General features: G+C 37.7%; 1 protein-coding gene across 3 annotated transcripts in view; it reads right to left on the bottom strand.

The window, feature by feature from the left end:
* Window positions 1–286: 286 nt before the first annotated feature.
* myom3 (myomesin 3) overlaps window positions 287–19,542 on the bottom strand; it is a 51,069-nt gene continuing 31,813 nt past the window's right edge. For 2 of the 3 annotated variants that reach the window (XM_026317261.1, XM_026317260.1), the window contains exons 19-37: window positions 17,894–18,020; window positions 15,295–15,476; window positions 13,723–13,837; window positions 12,321–12,477; window positions 11,559–11,665; window positions 11,082–11,126; window positions 9,618–9,754; window positions 6,898–7,042; window positions 5,575–5,634; window positions 4,775–4,842; window positions 4,283–4,393; window positions 3,921–4,008; window positions 3,690–3,728; window positions 3,323–3,428; window positions 1,884–2,047; window positions 1,742–1,778; window positions 1,508–1,530; window positions 1,345–1,400; window positions 287–1,272 (exon numbers count right to left, since the gene is read on the bottom strand). In XM_026317261.1, the coding sequence (XP_026173046.1) occupies window positions 1,003–1,272; window positions 1,345–1,400; window positions 1,508–1,530; window positions 1,742–1,778; window positions 1,884–2,047; window positions 3,323–3,428; window positions 3,690–3,728; window positions 3,921–4,008; window positions 4,283–4,393; window positions 4,775–4,842; window positions 5,575–5,634; window positions 6,898–7,042; window positions 9,618–9,754; window positions 11,082–11,126; window positions 11,559–11,665; window positions 12,321–12,477; window positions 13,723–13,837; window positions 15,295–15,476; window positions 17,894–18,020 (2,037 nt within the window). In that variant the 3' untranslated portion in view covers window positions 287–1,002. Of the gene's footprint in view, window positions 1,273–1,344; window positions 1,401–1,507; window positions 1,531–1,672; window positions 1,779–1,883; window positions 2,048–3,322; window positions 3,429–3,689; window positions 3,729–3,920; window positions 4,009–4,282; window positions 4,394–4,774; window positions 4,843–5,574; window positions 5,635–6,897; window positions 7,043–9,617; window positions 9,755–11,081; window positions 11,127–11,558; window positions 11,666–12,320; window positions 12,478–13,722; window positions 13,838–15,294; window positions 15,477–17,893; window positions 18,021–19,542 lie in introns of those variants that run through there. The other variant, XR_003296262.1, reaches the window with a different exon arrangement.

A 19,542-nucleotide genomic window follows, 5' to 3' on the forward strand; every position in this document is an offset into this window, starting at 1 on the left:
ACTCCACACAAACAAATAACACATCTGATTTATCAGAAACCTCTCTGTAAATCACAGAACAATAGATGCAAGACAAGAAATAAGAATTCAAAAAATACATGATCACTTATGTCACCTATAACGTTAGCAAGTCACCAGTCATTTGTGATAGCAAGCTGATATTAGGTCCTAATAATACTAGGACCACCTTCGTGATCAAGCTCCTTCATACCTTTAAAGACCTCATAGTACCATACTATCCCAACAGAGCACTTCGCTCTCAGAGTGCAGGTCTATTTGTGGTTCCCAGAGTTTCCAAAAGTTGAATGGGAGGCAGAGCCTTTAACTATCAAGCTCCTCTCCTGTGGAACCAGCTCCCAGTCTGGGTTCAGGAGGCAGACACCCTCTCTGCTTTTAAGGTTAGACTTCAAAATTTCACTTTTGACAAAGATTATAGGTAGTTCTGGCTCAGGTGACCCTGAACCATCCCTCAGTTATGCTGCTATAGGCTTAGACTATCAGGGGACTTCCTATCATGCCATGAGCACCTCTCTCCGCTTCTCTCTTTCTATCCTCCTCCCCTCTCCTCTAATGTTAGCAATCATAAGCAAGTGGATATACCAACTCTGCTGAGTATGTTAAACTGATCAATGATGCATTTTACATGTCATGAATTGTTTATCTGTGAAAGGGAAATTATCATACCTTCTTTTAACAGTGAACTATATAGTTTAATATCAATAAAAAAGTATTTATGTTAAATGTCTATGATGTCAACATGATGCATCTGAGGAGAAGTTGAAGTATGGCATATTTAGAGAATTTCATATTTAATACATGAGCAAGCCACTAACTTCCATCTTGCAGTTTATCCATCTTTCACTCTCTTATTTCTTTCTATGCAGAGGTTTATCTTTAAAATGCAGTCAGAATTAGTGTGAATATCATCTACCTACAGTATCTATATGTTTATATGTCATAAAAATCGAAATCTAAATTAATTTCTGAATTCATTTTGTGATCTTAACCCATTTCCACTGCATTTTCTGGAGGCTTGTCACCAGGTTTGTAAACGCTCAGGGTCACATCAACTGTCTCAGAGCCGTACTTGTTGCGCACAAAGATGCTGTACTTTCCAGAATTTTCCATTTTGACATTGTTGACAGTGATGGTGCTGCACTTTGGCTCCTTAGTGATAGTAAATTGTGTTGGGTCAACAATCTCCCTGTCATTATGAAGCCAGAAGATCTCTGGAGCCGGTTCACCTTCAATGAAGCATGTCAGACACAGAGTCTGTGGAGAGACGGAGATGAGCTAAGAAAATGTATGTAAAGTGTAACACCTGCAATGCTGACAATACAGTACCTTGCCCTCCATGATAGCAACCACATCAGGAAGACCTTTTGTCACTTTAGCTCGATCTGAAATTAAACAAGCAACAATAACTGTCTGTTGACAATCGCTGTCGGATTGTTGTTTAATCTTTGTTGGAAGAAATATCTCAGGATTAACACAAACTGTGACTCACTTTTCTCAGCAATGGCCAGTTGCCTGCAGGGTGAAAACAAGGATCAAATCAATGTGACATTGCACAGTGTTAAGCATCAATAATCTGTTCTTGGGTGTTTTCAGTGAATAGTTTTCGAGTAAGATCATGTAAGATCGAGTAAGTATGCCTTTTGAAAATAGTTACCTATTATTTCTGTGTTTTGTTAGAGTCACAGCAAGCCATGCCAGACACATCATTTACTGCAGCACTTACTTCAACCTCTGGTGCTCCAGTAAGGCATCAGCAAAGACTGTTAAGAGTTAAACTAATAATCAAGACAAAGACTGACCATAATGTCTCATGATAAATTGTGCAAAAGATCAGTTTAAATCTAACTAAATTTATTTCGACTCACCTTGTCCAGACAGGTCAAGATATCGTTGGTGTGTTTCTTTGCCATCATACATCTCCAGGGTGTATTTGCCTCTGTCGTTTTCTGTTGGGTTGCAGATTTCAATCCACACTTGCTTCATACTGCTGCCAGGTTTTGTCCTGGCTTCCTGGTCAATCCTCTTCTCCCTACAGAGGAGGGAACACAGACGTATTGTTTTACATGGTGCTATGCAGCCACTCAAGCATACAGTTATTTTGTGTCAGTGATGTCAGTCAGCCTCATCCTATTCATATGTGCCAGATTCTCCACAAAAGCCTGTTTTCCAATCCTTTTGTCCTAGGCCAAAGTGCTAGCTTCAGGTAGAGACATGGTCCAACATTTCCCACTGCTCCTAGTAGTTATAGTTGTTGCATAATAATGTGTGTAAAATGCAGTGACTAGACAAACAACCTCTTCCTTCTTATTGCAACCCCATCTTTTTTAAATCAAAGGAGAGTAATCAGAGATCGAGGATTAGAAACTCATAAATGGGTGGAAAAGAAAACTCAAAATTGAGGATATTTGTTTTAGTCAGATTGGAATAACATTTATCAAAATTTATCCCCGAATAAAAACCTGAAAAAATAATGTGTGGATTACAGTGCAGTTTATTTTCAGGTGTTCAGTATTGCATATCCTAAAGGCCACCAGCAGGTGGTGCTACTAGCCTTACTTAAGAAACCAGCAACACCCTCCACCATGCCATAATTCTGTTTTAGTTTATAGTAAATCCAGTAGTTTTCTGACTTTCTCTGCTCAGAATTGAGACAATACTGGTGGTCTTAGTATGCTCTTACAATATATATTGCATATTCTCTTTCAGCTTGTTCTTGAATACAGTGAAAACCTGTGAAAAACAAACCGAAGTCAGTTGTTTTTTTTTTAGACAACATGCTAAACATACCGTTTTTCCACAAAATTCAGTCTGACACATTTGATATGCTTGGGAACATTAGGCTTGAACAAGATTTACCTGCAGGGCACAATGTGCAGTGCTTTGTTAAATTTAATTATAACAGATAAGTGAGATGAACCAGGTGTTTCAGTGTCCAGATGTGGCTGCAGCTGCAACATAAGAACTTTTGCATAAAGTACCTCTCCTTTCAAAGAGACAGCTGTCATGCTGTTGACAGTCATAGCACTCAACAGTATTGTGTGCATATTTCTGCCTTTTAGTATGACACGATGCAGCATTTTTGTGGCTTGCAGCTTGGAACATGACCACGCTCTAGTTGGTACTGTAGCTAAAAAAACATTTCAGCTTGTGTACAGGTGTTTCTCCACATTGTCGTTTACAACATTTGTATTCAGTATTTTCTAAACTTGTTCTCGTACAGAATTTAAGTTTTGAATAAATCTTCCCCAATTGCAGCTGCACCCAGGATTTAGGTCAGAGAGTTGTTCTGTGCATGTGGACTCACTTGAAGTGCCAGCTGGTCTTCAGGTAGTTTATATAGTATTTGAGTGAGCAGTAGAGCTTGAAGCCTTCGGCAGTGCTCTGAATCCTCAGTGGGCCGGCTGACAATGCTGCAGAAATGTAGAGAGAGGGCAGGGCTCTTGACAGTTTGCATACATTTCAGTTTCCTTGACAATTGAAAATACAGAGTTTTTTATCTGGGGACCTCAACACATTAATTTTTGGAAACAACAGACACTAGAGTTAATTAGGTTGGCCTCAAGTTGTATTATCCTTGTCCCAACACAGCACATTTAGCTTAAAAAAAAATCACTGGCACATTTCACAGAGGTTGTTCTCTAAAGTAAAGCTTCCAACTATGGCTAACTCACCACACTGTTTACTCAGTTGCTGCAGGAGCCTGTCATACTCTGCAAATAAAAAGAACAATTAAGATTTAAGACAGTGTTTTGCTGTTGGAACTGAGTAAATATTCAACATAACATTAGAGGCAGGTAGCTAAATGCTGAGGGTGGCAGGAATGCCAGAAGAAGAATGAGAAAAGAACAAATGCGGATTAGTATTGTTTGTGGGTGTTTGTTTTTGACAGGGTCACGTCTCACCATCGTCCTGTAACTCTAAGGTGCTGACATCTTCTCCTCTCCTATCAGACACCACAGCTCTGTAAGAACCTACCTCTTTCTTTGTGACCTGAAAACAAGGAATAATTTCAAATGAAACATATTCATAACTTAGATGAAATATTGATATCTCTGGAGAACACCCAAATACTTAAATGTATTGTTATTTCCAGGTGAACATTAAAATACACTCTAACATAAACATCTCAAAATAATACAGAATAAAATTTGTTCCTGACTTAATTTTATAAACATGAACTGTCTGTATAGCTATAATAGTTCTTAACTCCCCTCTCTATGTTTAGTAGCCTGAAAACAGATCAGGGCAGAATCATAATGTGTACCTGTGGGATTGTGAGTGTGCTGACTCCTGATGACTGGTCATAAACAATCTGGTTCAACTCGACACCTTCTTTAAACCATTTGAGAGATGTGTCCTTGTTTGTATTTGTCACCTGTGTGAGGAGAGATAAACCCTACCTGTAAGAACAGTAGGGACAGAAGCAGAGACAGCTCCTGGGGTGGGTTGAGGTATGTTTAGGTTGAATGTAGGACTGAAATATCACACAATAATTTTTTACTGAATTAAAAAATATAAAATGTGTGTAGTTATTATTAGTATGACAATGATTAAAAGAATCACTGAAATCAGTAATTTTTGTAAAAGCAATAATAAGGGCTGAATAATTCATTTAGGTCTTCTATTGCTACATAATTAGCAAATTTATAATAGTAATGATTTGATTAATAGTACAGGATTTTCTTGGCCTGAGTATGATGCTAGATTAGCTCTGTTATTACCATCAGCAGATTTATTTTGTAAAATGTAAGAGTACCTTGCACTTTATAATCAGTTCACAATCCTCATTTACACTCCACGACAGGAATTCCAGAAAATAGGGTCCTTGAAAAACAGAACGATTGATTACCCATCTGAGCTGAACAATAGCAATGCCAACCACCACATAAAAATATATTCAGAGCAACCAATGAAACATTAATGTACAATGATATATCAATTTATAGCAATTATGGCTGTGTGATAAACCAGAATGCTGACAGTGACAGCTGCTGGTGAGACTATTCAAAACAACATAAACGCAGTAAACATGTCCCATTTTGATAAATATCTCATTTGTATCTAATAGACAAAATGTATTATGTGGACTTTGAGCACGTGCACTTTGAATATCGGACATGGGGTGAGGTATCCTGTTTGCACATGTGGCCACCAGTATGCACAGAGGAGCTGTATAGTTTATGACAGCTGTGAGCTCAGAAGATCAAAATGAGTTCAGAGGCACAGGAAGCTTTATTCCTTTCTTTACGTGGCTCTCTAGTTTGAGAGGTTTGGACAAGACATTACAAAGATTGTCAAAAAGCTTTTGCATATATCACTTGTACAGTAATCTTGAACTTGGAATGAGATGAAAGAGAGTCATATTTGTAGCTTTCTAAGTAAAGTAGTCTCTCACTACATATACTGATGCAACACAGATTCTGTTTCAGCAATAGGTGCACCCAAATATTATTCACTACCATGAGTGTTACTTTGATTCAAACAGTTGTGCAGGGCGTAGAGGCAGAGGCCCTTATTGTCATTACTGTATGTTTCTAATATCTGAAAACTTCTCACCAGACTTTCTCTGATGGTCACGTCGTTTTGCATCAGCCAACGCCAGCGTCTGACGGAACTCTAGTAGAGACACAAACAATGTCAGACTCTGCAAAACAGATCCCAATTCACTGTGTAACAGAAGATAGAAGATTAATAAAAGAGGTAAACATATTCCAATAAAATAATAGAATAAACACATTAACAAAAAACAAAAAAAACCCAACAAAACCTCAAATATATTCAGTGAAAGCGCTCAGATGAAAATATGCTTTAGAATGAGATTTAAAAGATGATAATATGCCCTGGATTTTATGGCCCAACACACTCGAAAGTTATTGTGGTGCAAATCAGATCTTAACTACTGTAGAATAAATCTTAAGACAGTGGTCTCCAGAAGAGACAGCACTATAAAACGCAAATGTTAACTTCCTTATTTACATTAAAACACTATCATTACTGCAACCTAAATTTTCAAACTCCAATCAATAATACCTTCCCACATTTCTGTGCCCTCCACAACAGCTCCACTCTTGAAAAAGCTCCATTTCTCTCCATAGCTGACACCCTCTTATTATTTAGAACGATCTGTGCCTGTGTTATGCACAAGGCTCATTATTTTCCCCAAAAATAATATGAAAAGGAGCAAAGACTAAAACTTGACTTTTCACCAGGCTGGATATTTGGTCCCAACACACCCAAATGTTGTTGCATATCACTGGAGGATAATGCTGTTATGACAAGCACAGCTCAGAAAATCTTTTAGTGATAGAAAGTGAAACAAAAACAGGGAGATAATGTCCTTGTATTTCAAACAGTAGTTGTTAAATTTTAATGTTCAGTTTTTATATTAATGATTTTATATGGAGGAGGGTTGCCAAAATTGTGTTTATTAGAAAATTTTCAATGACCATATTTTTTTTACTTGTGCATTTTAAGGGGTGCTTATTTTGGTGGGGTGATGTGTTGTAGAAGGTGTTTGTGAGTAGTAAATGTTGTTTTTTAATGAAGTTTATTTTGTGAAACTTTTCGGTGGGTATTTCTTCATTCAGTTTTCTCTTTCGGGAAAATAATACCACCCTTGACTATTATCTTTTTAAATCATTTTCTTTCATTTGTTAATATTAAACTGACTTCATCCAATTTATCTGACGTCTCCATATTCTTTGAAAAATAAGCAAAAAAAAAATAATGAGCCGTGTATAGTGTATGTCTTATACCAGTGTTATAGTTAGTGATGTCAAATTTATACTGATGTCTGTTCTGTTTGCTCCTCTAGTTCTATGCTTGTCATTCATTATTGTATCTAGCAAAAACCCACGTCATCTTAGTGGCAGGACTCACTTTGATCCACAAAGACCAAAGTGAACTGGTTCTTGGCACGCCCATCCCTCAGCTGAGCGGTGTATGAGCCCTCGTCCTCTGGAGACAGCTGATCAAACAGGATCTCCACCAGACCTTTGGCCTTGTCGAAGTTGATCTTACGGTGCTGCAGAAGAGCAAGCAAGTATTCCACACAAACTGTACACAACAGCTCACGTGCAGACAGGTGAGCCCAGATGGCAGGTAGACATGCTGTTTGCAATGTACTGTACAGATGGTTAGTCATACAGAGAGAATATAGTGTGAATCAGTGCTTGAAAAGTCTCTGAAATGACAGGCACACTTCAGATAAAATATTCCTTTTTCTAACACGCACAGAGAAACACAAACACAAACAAACAGAGACACAGTGGAAACAGCCTTTGAGCTCATTTTCATGGCTTTTATGATCATCAAGATAAGTATATGCCTTGCATGTTGATGGGCCTCAGTGGTGGATGTGATTTGTGATGTATGGCAGGCCTAAGGGCCCTAATCAGCTAAATGGCTTTTGAATTCGCAAACCTCAGCTGTGATCATTTAGAAATAATGTGTAATCAGTATTCTTCAGATGGAACTCTGATATTGGGAAATAATGGAAAAAATGAAAAACAAGCTCTGAATGGGAGCTGCTGAATATAAAGCAGTTGCCTCACGTCACAATAACACAAGACACACAAAGTGCAGCTGACAGAGTTGTGAAACTACAATAATTACACTGCATTGTATTTGTTTTTCTGTCTGTGGGCACGTCAGTGCATGGTTCAATGACCCTGATGGCATTGCTGATTATTTCTGCTTGGTGTCATAGCATATAGCTGAGCTGGTTTGTTCACATTCAGTTTATGTTCTTCAGTAATTTAACTGTTCATTTTCGATCATCTGAATTTAAAGTGCACTTATACAAAATGGCAAATGAAAGCACCACTGTGTCTCTATTTTTCATGTTTGTTCTTGCTATAGCATTACATTATCTTGTCAATAATAGGGGAGGGATGGTTATGCAGTCATTATTAATGTTAACTATTATGATAGTTGTTTTCAGTGGCTGTTTTAAGACCATAAATTCATTTGTAGGTGTGGGTATGCCAAATGATGCCACAGGACATGTAGTAAAAGAAGAGGTACAGTGACAGTTTTTGTTCCACAAGCTCTGTGCTTCAGCAGAATCATTTTGAAGTAAAATAATGGATGCTACATTACATCAGCTTCAATATAAGTAGGTCTAAGGCACTATTGAAAGAACTGTTTAGCAGGTATAGCCCTTTTAACACATAGTGCCCAAGGCATAGGGAGTTGAAAAGAAATTTGACATCTATGCATGAGGTCAAATAAAATTCCATTATTTGATCATTTATGGAAAATGCTTTTCAGTCATTGACTGTGTTCCCTCATTAGTCTGGACTTCAGCAAGTGGGATGCAGCTCAGGTGGATTGAAATCAAGTATTTCACCCTGCCAGTCAAGGATATCCCAAAGCTGTTAGCTTGTTTTGGCATTAAACCTTCTGGTCATCCACAACATTTGTCCTGTAAAGGCCTCTTGATTTTCTTCTGCACCTGTCACCTCTTTAAGTGACAGACAACTCCATCTCAGTGTGAGCTACAACTATAAGCACTTAGTCCATTCTGAGTCACATTCAATGTGTAATATTCAGAGTGCTCGATTAGCAGAAATGAAATATAGCATTCATCAGTATATTGTCTGTTTTCCACACAGTTATTTGTATGCTGATGTAAAACCAATTGAATTAAAGCTGAAACTTGACACCTAATATATATTATAGATTCCTCTGTGGAGTTTGCATGTTTGTCATCTTTGTTTGTTTGTATCTTTGTTGTAAACGGTACAGATAATGAACACTTGGATACATTTCAAACAGTAGTGGAACAGCCAATATTAGGTTGTGACTATCTTGAATAAAGTTTTGCTTGAAGAAAGTTATCCAAATTGTATGTTTATTTGACTATTGCCTTTTTTGGCATCTTACCAGAACTGACACATTTACCAGATGTGGGCTCCTTTTCCAATGTCAGCCCAGTTGATCATTCTGTCTCCCAATTTTAGTGAAATTATTCTGCTGCCTTGCACACCTGCTCTTTATCTTTGTTGGCAGCTTCAATTTCCTGCCTTCCAGGATGATTATTGAAACACTAATTGCTGTTTTCGATTAATAGTGACTTGTCATCAACACAGATGTATGATTCTCTGATGTTGTATAAGCTTTATAGAAGTTCATGACATCTGTAATTTTCCTTACTTTTTAAGCATGAAATAAGAAAAATTAAAGTGGAGTTTGATGTCACAGAAAACCACAGAAAATTATTGCATCATAGGAGAACTGCAAAGCTGCAACCGACTATTATTTTCATTATCATCTTCAGTTTGAGTAGTTCCTTTAATAAATGGTCAAATGTACATGATCATCACTACTAAGTTAACATATTCTAATTTCTTATTTCGTCTGACCATTTGTCAAAATATGAGTTTACTATCATAGAAAACTAGAGAGATTGCAAATATTCAAATCTGACAATGAGTTCATTTTTCTTTAGAAAAGGGAAAGGAAATCAACTTGTCTGTTAACTAATTGATTAATGAACTACTCTGGTTTCTGGGTGCCTGGGGAAAAATGATACTCTACAGGGCCCCAACAACCAATTTTTGTTAGTAACACAGTTCAATCTGCACAATGGTTCTTACTGGAGTGCTGGAGACTTCTCTGTCGTTGAAGATGAGACGAAGCTCTGCAGCATCACTCAGACTCTCTGTCTGAAGCCAAAGACGTACATCACCTTTGTCAGAAACCTCCACCTGCCAGCCTGACTTCAGAGCTATCACTGCCAAAGGTAAATTAAAATTACACTCAGACTATTATGGGCTATATTGAATTAGGTCAGATGACTATTTAATCAATGCAGATTCTTTAATGGCAGTTTAAATAAATAGTGACTAGTTAATAGTGTATAGATTTATTTCAAAAGTATTAGTCTTTATAGCACATACAAGTCCTGCCGTTCTGGCACAACGTGTGATAATACAGTATAATGAGTTTTCAAATCAGTGCTGTGTATCAATGCACCAGGACCAATTTGAAGTTTGACATGTTTGACATGTTGTCATGTTTATTTCATTCCTTAATGAAAATTACTCTGATATCAGCTGAAAACATAACTCTGCTTCTTTAAAAACACTAATCCCTATGTAACTCATGCCAGGAGGTTAAAATAACCTTATAACTGCATACTGTTTTTACCTAACTTCAGTCTTTTTTAGGTTACAATGGCACTGAGGAAGAATTACAATCTGGTGTTAATCTTACTGCTGCTTTTGATACAGTGGATCATGAAATTGTTTTATCTCATCTGGAACAGTGTGTGGGACTACGTGGCATTGTTCTTAACTAGTTTAGGTCATATCTCACCAATAGAAGCTTCACTGTTAATATTGATAACAACTCATCTTTTTCAACTCCTGTCTCCTGTGATGTCCCTCAAGGGTCTGTCCCTGGTCCCCTTTCGTTTTCTTTGTCTTTGTCTGACCTAAGAACATGGCTGGTATGTGATTTCTTAAATCTCAATTAAAACAAAACTAAGTATGCAGTGTTTGGTGATCAACAGCTCTTTACAGGTATTGACAATGGTTTCAGCGCTTCGACTTCTCACCTGAGGATGCTGGCTTCCAATTCATTTTACAATTGATTTTAAGTTATTGATTTTTGTTTTTAAGGTCTTGAACAGTCTGTCTCCCTCCTATCTCATTGATCTTGTGCAGTGGCACAAATGAACTAGATCTCTTAGATCATTAGATCAGTACCTTGTAGAGGCACATAGGACCTCTCAATGTAAGAGCAGCTACAGATTTGGCTTCTTATAAATCTTTGCTTAAAACATTTTTAATATCCTTGGCTTTGATCACATTGTATCAAAGCCAATCCTTTTAATCCTTTAATTAATCCTTTTAATTCTTTTAAACTTTTTCATTCTTTTTAATGACTATATGTTATTTATATTATAATGTTGCTTTATTTATACTCTGTCGATGTTGTTTTTAAAGTCCTATATAAATAAATTTGATTAGATATTTATTGAAACCATAATTACAAAGATCACTTTAAAACAGAGTGACCTTTCTTTATTATGCCATTTCTTACTGTATAGTACATACATGGGTTTCGGACTTGCCAGCTGAGTTCTTTGAGTCGTTCAAGGTCTGCAAAAACAAACACAAAAACAAAAATAAAAAACACTAACAAAAAAGCATCAGGTTCACTTGACTTTGATCAGGACTCACATTTTGTAAGACCTACATAGAGTTCCAGTGAATACAACAATGGTTTACTTTGTTCTATTTTTAAGCTAGAAAGCTGGAAAGAAACATAGAAACAAATGACCTTGTGAAAGTGCTTGTGAGAGGCGTAATTATTTGCTTGAGCAAAAAGCTTGATAATCCTTAAAATTAAAGGTTCTGCGTAGTTCTGCTATCAGCTTCTTCAATAACACAAAAGACAACTGAGCTGAACCATTTTTTTCATCCTGCCTTCTGTTAAGTTATGCATTTTACAAGATGGTTTCTTAGCATCAATCTTATTCTTTCTAGTTGATTGCTTTCCCACATTTCAACAACTAATATGCTTCATTTTACCTTCAGCAGTGAAGTTATAGCTGGACGACAGATTGGGGTTGTCGCTCATCTCCACTGTGTAAAGACCCAGATCCTCCTCGGAGGGATCATTGAAAGTGAGGACCGACCTGATGGAGAAAATGAAAAAGACAAATGCACCTAAAGAGCATCTTCAGCATTTGTTTATCTGCAAAGGTTGTTGGAGGTGCTTCTTTGTGCTGTCAGACATAAGACTTCACTCTACTTTCTTTCCCACTAGTGTCTCAATGGCTTATAATGAAATTCACTTATGTTTTACATGCTTTAAATGAGTGCAATGGAGTGAAAGTTTGAGTTGGCAGGCAAGCTTCATTCGGGCTTTGAAATAGGATAATCCAAAGATGCTGGCATTCAGGGGGAACCCCTGAGAGCAATACTCCCAAAGTGTGAATTGACAAAGTGAATTCAATTAGTTTAAACCACATCTAATGTTAACACAGTGTTTATTTAAAGCCTGCTCCTTGAAAGTACAACATAACTAATTAGTTTCGTGATATTGCATTCATCCTCAGCCCTGGTTAGTTTGAAACCTTTATATAGCTTTGACTCAGCATTTCATGGGTCAGTGGAGAATGGAAAGGACATGGCAGAGTGAAGGGTTTAACGCTTCCATTGAGTCTAAATCCCAAGATATGCAAAACATTCTTCTCATAACTTGAATGAGGGCTTGTTAGAAACCCTATCAATGATATAGAATTTGCCTAAGCAGAAAAAAATGTCCATGGTACACACAAACAATCCTACCTATTGTTTTTGGTTTCTACTCGGGCTCTCCTGGCATCAATGGGGTCTGTGTAGTTTTTGCTCCAGAGGAACTCACTCTCATCGTTCATCTCATCAGCCTCATAGCCCAAAAATATGAAGCCGTCGTCGTCCACACCAATCTCAATGTTTTTGGTGCCTGAAGACAACAAAATAGGTCAGTAGGGGTTTTTCATCCTTTATATTTCCAGGAAAATATATTTCAATAAACTAAACTCTAAGATTGCATTAGTTGGTTACACTTTGGTTGCATGTACTGCATGCGATAAATGTTTTATTAATCATGGAGAAACAGGGCTTTTAAAGGAATAATTCAACACTTTGGGACATTGCTAATTTTCTTTCTTAGCAATCCTTAGATGAGGAGATTGGTTCTGCTCTCATGTCATATGAAGCTGGAGCCTTGAAGCCTTCACTCAATGCCAGGCTGCGTCTTTCCAGCTGTATCATGACTCCATGCTCCATGCTACTCTAAGCTAAAAGACTGCTCCTTTCAAGGCACCTGCTATATTTTATTCATATATCTTTGACGCTTGAAGAATGTGCCTGACACTTGCCCCACTAAATGAATACTGCACAGCCTGGAGTGTAAAAATGCTTTTCCTATTGTACATTGTGTGACATAAAACCAATCCCAGTGTTTAAGTGGAAGGGGGTAGGTTGGATACTGCCACTGACTGGTGTTCCTCCTCCATGTGTGAGCCAGCATCTAACCAGAGCTGATGTGTAGCCTTGCCTTATATGGAAGGCTCAGCTGCCCTCAACAGGTGTGTTAATGCTGGAAGGTGCCATGAGCAACTTATCTGATGGTTGCTTGCCAGGCTTTGTTGAATTATTTCTCTAAAAGCAGACAGCATGAGCACAGATATTTAATGTGTAAATGTAAAACAAAGTGTTGGCTGTAGAACTGTGTAGAGGGATCTAAAGATATATAGATAATTATCTATATATCTAAAGATAATTGAGTGATTATTCTCCTAATTTGTGTAATTGCCTGGAGGGCAGGGCTTAGCATTTATAAGCCAGTGGCCACCAATGCTCACGAGGGCAGAGTGGTGAGAGAAAACAGGAGGTGGCTACACACCAACAATGGAAAGATGTTTGTTTAGTTAATTGTGCTTGAACTGGACTCACTTTTGTTCAGCTTTTCCCTTTATTTGCACCAGATATCCTAAACTTTTGTTTAATCACTTTTTCTAATTGGTTTGTAAATAAAACACCACTTTTTTTGTGACTCAAGCCATCATCTTTGTTTTTTGGGAGGGTTTTTTTTTAACCAAGAACTCAGTTAACCTGCATTTTCCTGGCACATTGTATGTTAAAGTTCAACACTTCCCACAAGCCTCAGACAAATGTTGTATTACCATATTTGGATAAAGCTGACCTGGTTTAGTCTGAGCAGTGATTGGTTCAGTAGGCAGTGAGGCAGAGCCCACTCCGGCCTCATTGATAGCCGATACACGAAAACGGTATATTTGACCTGCCTGGAGACCTGACACCTGAATGATAAAAAAAAAGGTGAAAGGTGTACCAGTCATAGTTATTATTTAAACCTTTACACCCACAGAACTATAAAGTGACGAAATACTGGAACACACTACATGTTCGAGCATATTAATTTACTGGCACTTACAGACAGCATTCATGCTTTGTACAATACAAAAATTGGTGGCCCACTTACACTCACTGGACACTTTATTAGGTACACCTGTTAAAATTGGTTGCTAGCACAAATATCTAATCAGCATGGCAGGAACTCAATGCATTTAGGCATGTAGACATGGTCAAGGCGACTTGCTGAAGTTGATGCATGAGCATCAGAATAAGGAAGAAAGGGGATTTAAGTGACTTTGAACTTAAGATGGTTGTTGGTGCCAAACGGGCTGATCTGAGTATTTCAGACTGTTGGTCTACTGGGATTTTCATGCACAACCATCTCTAGGGTTTACAGAGAATGGTCCACAAAAGAGAAAATATCCAGTGAGCGGCAGTTGTGTGCATGGAAATACCTTGTTGATATCAGAGGCCGGAGGAGAATGGCCAGGCTGGTTCAAGATGATAGAAAGGCAACAGCTAAGAACAGGAAACCGAGGTTACAATTTGCTCAGGCTCACTAAAATTGGACAGTAAAAGATTGGAAAAACGTCTGGTCTGATGAGTCTCAATTTCAGCTGCAACATTCAGATAGTAGTGTCAGAATTTGGCATAAACAACATGAAAGCATCCATCCGTCTTGTATCAACGGTTCAGACTGGTGGCGGTGGTCGTGTAATGGTGTGGGGGGTATTTTCTTGGTACACTCTTACCAACAATGCTCAAAAACAATGCTCAATTAGTTAACACAGTTAACACACTGTGTTAAAGGGATGGACATGGTCAGCAACAATACTCAGGTAGGCTTGTGGCATTAAAACAATGCTCAATTGGTGCTAAGGGGGGCCCCTTAGCACCAATTGAGCATTGTTTTAATGCCACAAGCCTACCTGAGTATTGTTGCTGACCATGTCCATCCCTTTATGACTACAGTGTACCCATCTTCTGATGGGTACTTCCAGCAGGATAATGCACCATGTCACAAAGCTCATACTGGTTTCTTGAACATGACAGTGAGTTAACTGTATTCCAATGGCCTCCACAGTCACTAGATCTCAATCCAATAGAGAACCTTTGGGATGTTGTGGAGTGGGAGATTCGCATCATGGATCAGTTGAAAACTGCAGCAAGAGCGTGATGCTATCATGTCAATATGGACCAAAATGTCTGAGGAATGTTTCCAATACCTTGTTAAATCTATGCCATGAAGAATTAAGGCAGTTCTGAAGGCAAAAGCGGGTCCAAGCTAATAAAGTGGCCAGTGAGTGTAAGGACAAACTTATTCATGAATCATAAAAGTGCTTCAAATATGTGAATACAATTTATGATTATCTTTCTTTAGAACTTTTATGGCTTCCCTCACCTTGTAATGTGTGTCAGAAACTGGTTCGTCATTCAAAGCAGTCCAGTTGTCTGATTGTTCACCCTTGCTGATTTCCAGCAAATAGCCAGTGACAGGGCTTCGTCCTTCATATAATGGAGCTTCCCACAGCAGCACCAGGGAGCTTTGTCTCACTTCCCTGCACTGCAGGTCGTAGGGACAGCCTGGGAGAGAGGGTCATGGGCAGATCTTATATCAGGATCACTGTTTTGTGCAGAGGAGAAATAAGTGCAAAGACACAGTGTTTCTTTGTACTTACAGCAGTTGCAGCCAGAAGACTAATAAAATTTCATACTGAAATAAACTACAGTAAAATAAACTTTGTTCCTCGGTGACCATATTCAAAATAACCAAAACTTTTTTTTTTGTCAAAACAAAACAAGAAATAGGAATGAAGTCAGAACTTTTACAGTGACTTTCCTTAATACTCCTACTGACTTTATGTGGGCACATTGTAGTTAATTTGCTTAATGGTTTTCCTTCACTTTTAAATTATTAACAGCATAGAGGAAAGCCCATTTTCCAAGATTAATGAGCTGCACTTTAAAAGTGACATGTGTGAGAGAGGCTCTCTCTATTTCCAGTATTAATGTCACAAGAAGCTGATACGAGCACGGGCAGAACTGAGCTGTCTGCTGAGCCAACACACACTACAATAACCTGTGTAGTGTCTGAATCTATGTGCTTGTAATAATAATAGAAGGGTGTAATTTTCAGTCACTTAAAAAAAAATCCTGTTTATGCTGCCTCCAACACACACATTTCTGTTTCAAAATCTCTCTAAATGTTGACCTCTTACCATCTAGTCAACACAGTGCATGTGAAAGAGGACTTTATACTGTACACTCAATCAATTAGCAGCAGCTACTGGTTGTGCATAGTGTAGCTTTCTATATTTTCTTGCCTTTCAAGCTGTTTTCAGACTTTCCTTACTTATTGTTGAAGGTTGAGTCTGTTCTGATATCAACACTTTCAGCCCTGCACTTAAATAGATCTGCGCATGTGGCCAGCGTTTGGTAGGTGTGTCCATTTTAAAGAAAAGGTTAAACCAACACCATAGTTTACTGCTCTGTATCAGTGCTTTTGCTGGCAAAATTGTGCCAATAGGACCAACATCAACATGAAGTTTATGTTAACTTGAGTGAATATTATTAATCATGTCCAAGAACTACAAAGTTATGGCAGATGGTTACCTCCACAGATGGTTCATTATATTAACAATACAGTTTCATTCTTAAACATTTTATCAGGCAGCAGCCATTCATCAATAATACTCTGTTATGTGTCTTTTATGTACAGTAGACTTAACTTGAGAAAATAACAGCTTTATTAACTGTATTACTGCTGTGTCATCTGATTGTATCTGTACTACTGATTGAGCTTACTTGTTCCAAGAGATCATCTGTACAATGTTTTTTATTTGTTTGAGTGATGGGGGTGTAAGTTCAGATAAAGTTTTGTTTTAACAGGCACTTGGGCGCTGGCAGTAAACTGAAAACACATCACATGCTTGACTAACTGTAAATAAAGTAAGTGTACTGTAGGTATTAGATCTGATTTGAAACCGCTACCCTAAGAAAGCACCCCCACCTCCTTCTTTAATATTCTCCTCTTCCAAAAGGACAGAGTTCCTTGTAGTAAAAATGTAAATAAAACGTTATCATTTCTATCACGGAAACTAATATGTACCAAACCACACCTGTAATAATATATTATTCACCTGACTCCTTCCTGGTTCACGTGGGTAAGAGCTGTTGTGTTTTTCATCATTCACAGTGGTTTCACATATAATGACATTGACAGTGGAGCACTTCAGCAACACAGATAATGGCCACCAGCCAAGGCAATATGTTATACATACATAAAATTGACTAACTGCCCTCTAATTTACCTCTGTTGTTTTAGTTATTTCATCTGGTGCATTATGACTTTGGTTACAGACCTCGGTCTCCACTTTGGTCTTTAATGGCATAATATGCAAATAGCCACTTTTTATTCTGGTATTTCAGATTGACCTGCATATTTCTCTGTAAGGTGATCTTATGAGCTTTTAATGTTGTCATTTTAAATAAAACATTCTTCTGTTGCTCAAAAATAAATAGTGTGGAAATAATTCATTTCTTTGATGATAATTCATTTCTTTGATTCTCTATTCATGTTTCGCTTATTTGTACTTCACTATGTGCATCATAAACAAGTGTGATATGTATACCTGAAGCTTTTTCTTAATATACACCAAAAATGGATTTTACAGTTGTATAGAAATGAATACAAATATAATATTTGAAATTAAGAACATTAGCATGTTTAGAGATTTTTATTAAGAAGGCAGAAGGCTTAGGTGCATGTTCTACCCAGGATATTAGTTTTTGTGGAAAAACCATATACGGCACAATTTATTATTCAAAACAGATTCTTTTCTGTGCTGGAAGAAATCCTTAAACAGAGATTTATAACAGTGGTGATAGTGTCACACTCACATGTGCAGAGAATTATTTTCAGTAATTTGGCACTTGCAATGTCAGGAACATGATTCACTTGGATGAATTGTTTTGAAAGTGAAATGATAGTTTCTCCTCACCTGGTTCTGGCATTGTCCACTTCTCACATAGGAAAGCTTCACTGGCCTCAGACGGCTTCCCGACACCAACCACATTGGCAGCAAACACACGGAACTGGTAGAAGTGCCCACTAGACAGATTGTACGCCTATGGAAATAAACCAGATATAAAAAAGCAGATAAAGTCTAGCATAAAGAAGGTGTAGATGAGTCAAGCTGTATGAAAATTTAGTTTGTATCCTGGTAAAAGTAAATGTTTGTGTGAGCTTGAAGAAAAAGTAAAAATAAAAGTAAAAATAAAATAAAGAGGAAAACAGAATGAACTGGTTGTACTGCTTATAGAAACGTCAACTTCCCATTACATGACTTGACAAAACCTGTTCCAGTTTTTTAAATTTTGCTAAGTCAAAGACCTGCAAGAAAAGACTAAATGACCCATTTAATTTCTACTGATTGTAAATTCTCCAACATAACACAGCACATCATGTTACCTGTGATCTAAGTGTTGTGTTGAAGACAGTGAAGGTTAATTGGATTTCTTTATTCTTTGGACTTTATGTAATTGTCCTATATGATGCTTTGTATGATATTTGAAAATACATATGAAGTGATTTTTCTTCACATTCTTCTTGTTGGCCCCTGATATAGGCCAAAGCTTTGGGCTTTGATTCAACATTATGTTGTTTGAGCAAAGAAGAAGAAAGAGACAGTCTGTGTGGTCTTCTTCCTTCAGGGGGAAAGTTCCCAGCTTGTACTGTTCCACCTCTCCCGACTCAAGCAGGCATTTTACAAGGTATTAGCTCTGAAGCTGCTGCCACAGCATTTTTTCCTGAGCCCCTGAGACACTTTTGTTTTTGGAACAGAGGGGATTCAGCCTTATTGATTTGCTTATTGATCTCCCCATTCACATCCACTTAGAGTTTAAGGCCCTTATTGCCTCTGTGAACAATTGTGAACTTGTGCTGATGCTTTTGGCTCTTTCCCTGCAAATAATTGACACAACCAGATGGAGCTTATTTCACAGCAATAGAAGTCACTATCTAAAAACCAATTTCCCCACACATACCATCCTCGCCATTATCTATAAATCCTTCTCTAACCACATTTAGGTAGAATGACAACCTTCTTATCGGATCAATATACATGCCACCCCAAGAAATGCAAAAGATTGTCTGCCAAAAACAAGAAGAACAAAACACACCTTACATCCACTAGATGGCAAACAGGTTGCATTTGATTATTTCATACATATGTTCATCCTCAACAAGGGAATTTCTTCTATCTGCCATTGATTAGAGTGCATTGGTGATGTCAAGAGACTGAACACACCACCTGTGCTTCATTAGGATGAACTTACAATTAAATGATTATACTACAAAGGGCCCCTGGACACAGACGTGTTAAAGGCCTGCACCCTCCTATATAGAAGTAAGACCACCTAGACTGGAAGAGACACATTTATAGTTATTTTCCACCTCTTTGATGTATTGTTTCTCTTTGCGGTTGTTTTGTGTCTTTATATAGGATATTTGTTGACTCCAGGCGAATGCTGAACCCATTTAGTAATGTCACCATTCTTATAATAAAGCAATCCTGGTCCTCAATTGTAAATTTTTTTGCATCAGTGAAGAGCAACTAAGTTCATTTACCCAACTAAGCTTAATTTACAG

This window comes from Mastacembelus armatus, chromosome 16 (genome assembly GCF_900324485.2).
Source record: "Mastacembelus armatus chromosome 16, fMasArm1.2, whole genome shotgun sequence".
Lineage (NCBI taxonomy): Eukaryota > Metazoa > Chordata > Actinopteri > Synbranchiformes > Mastacembelidae > Mastacembelus > Mastacembelus armatus.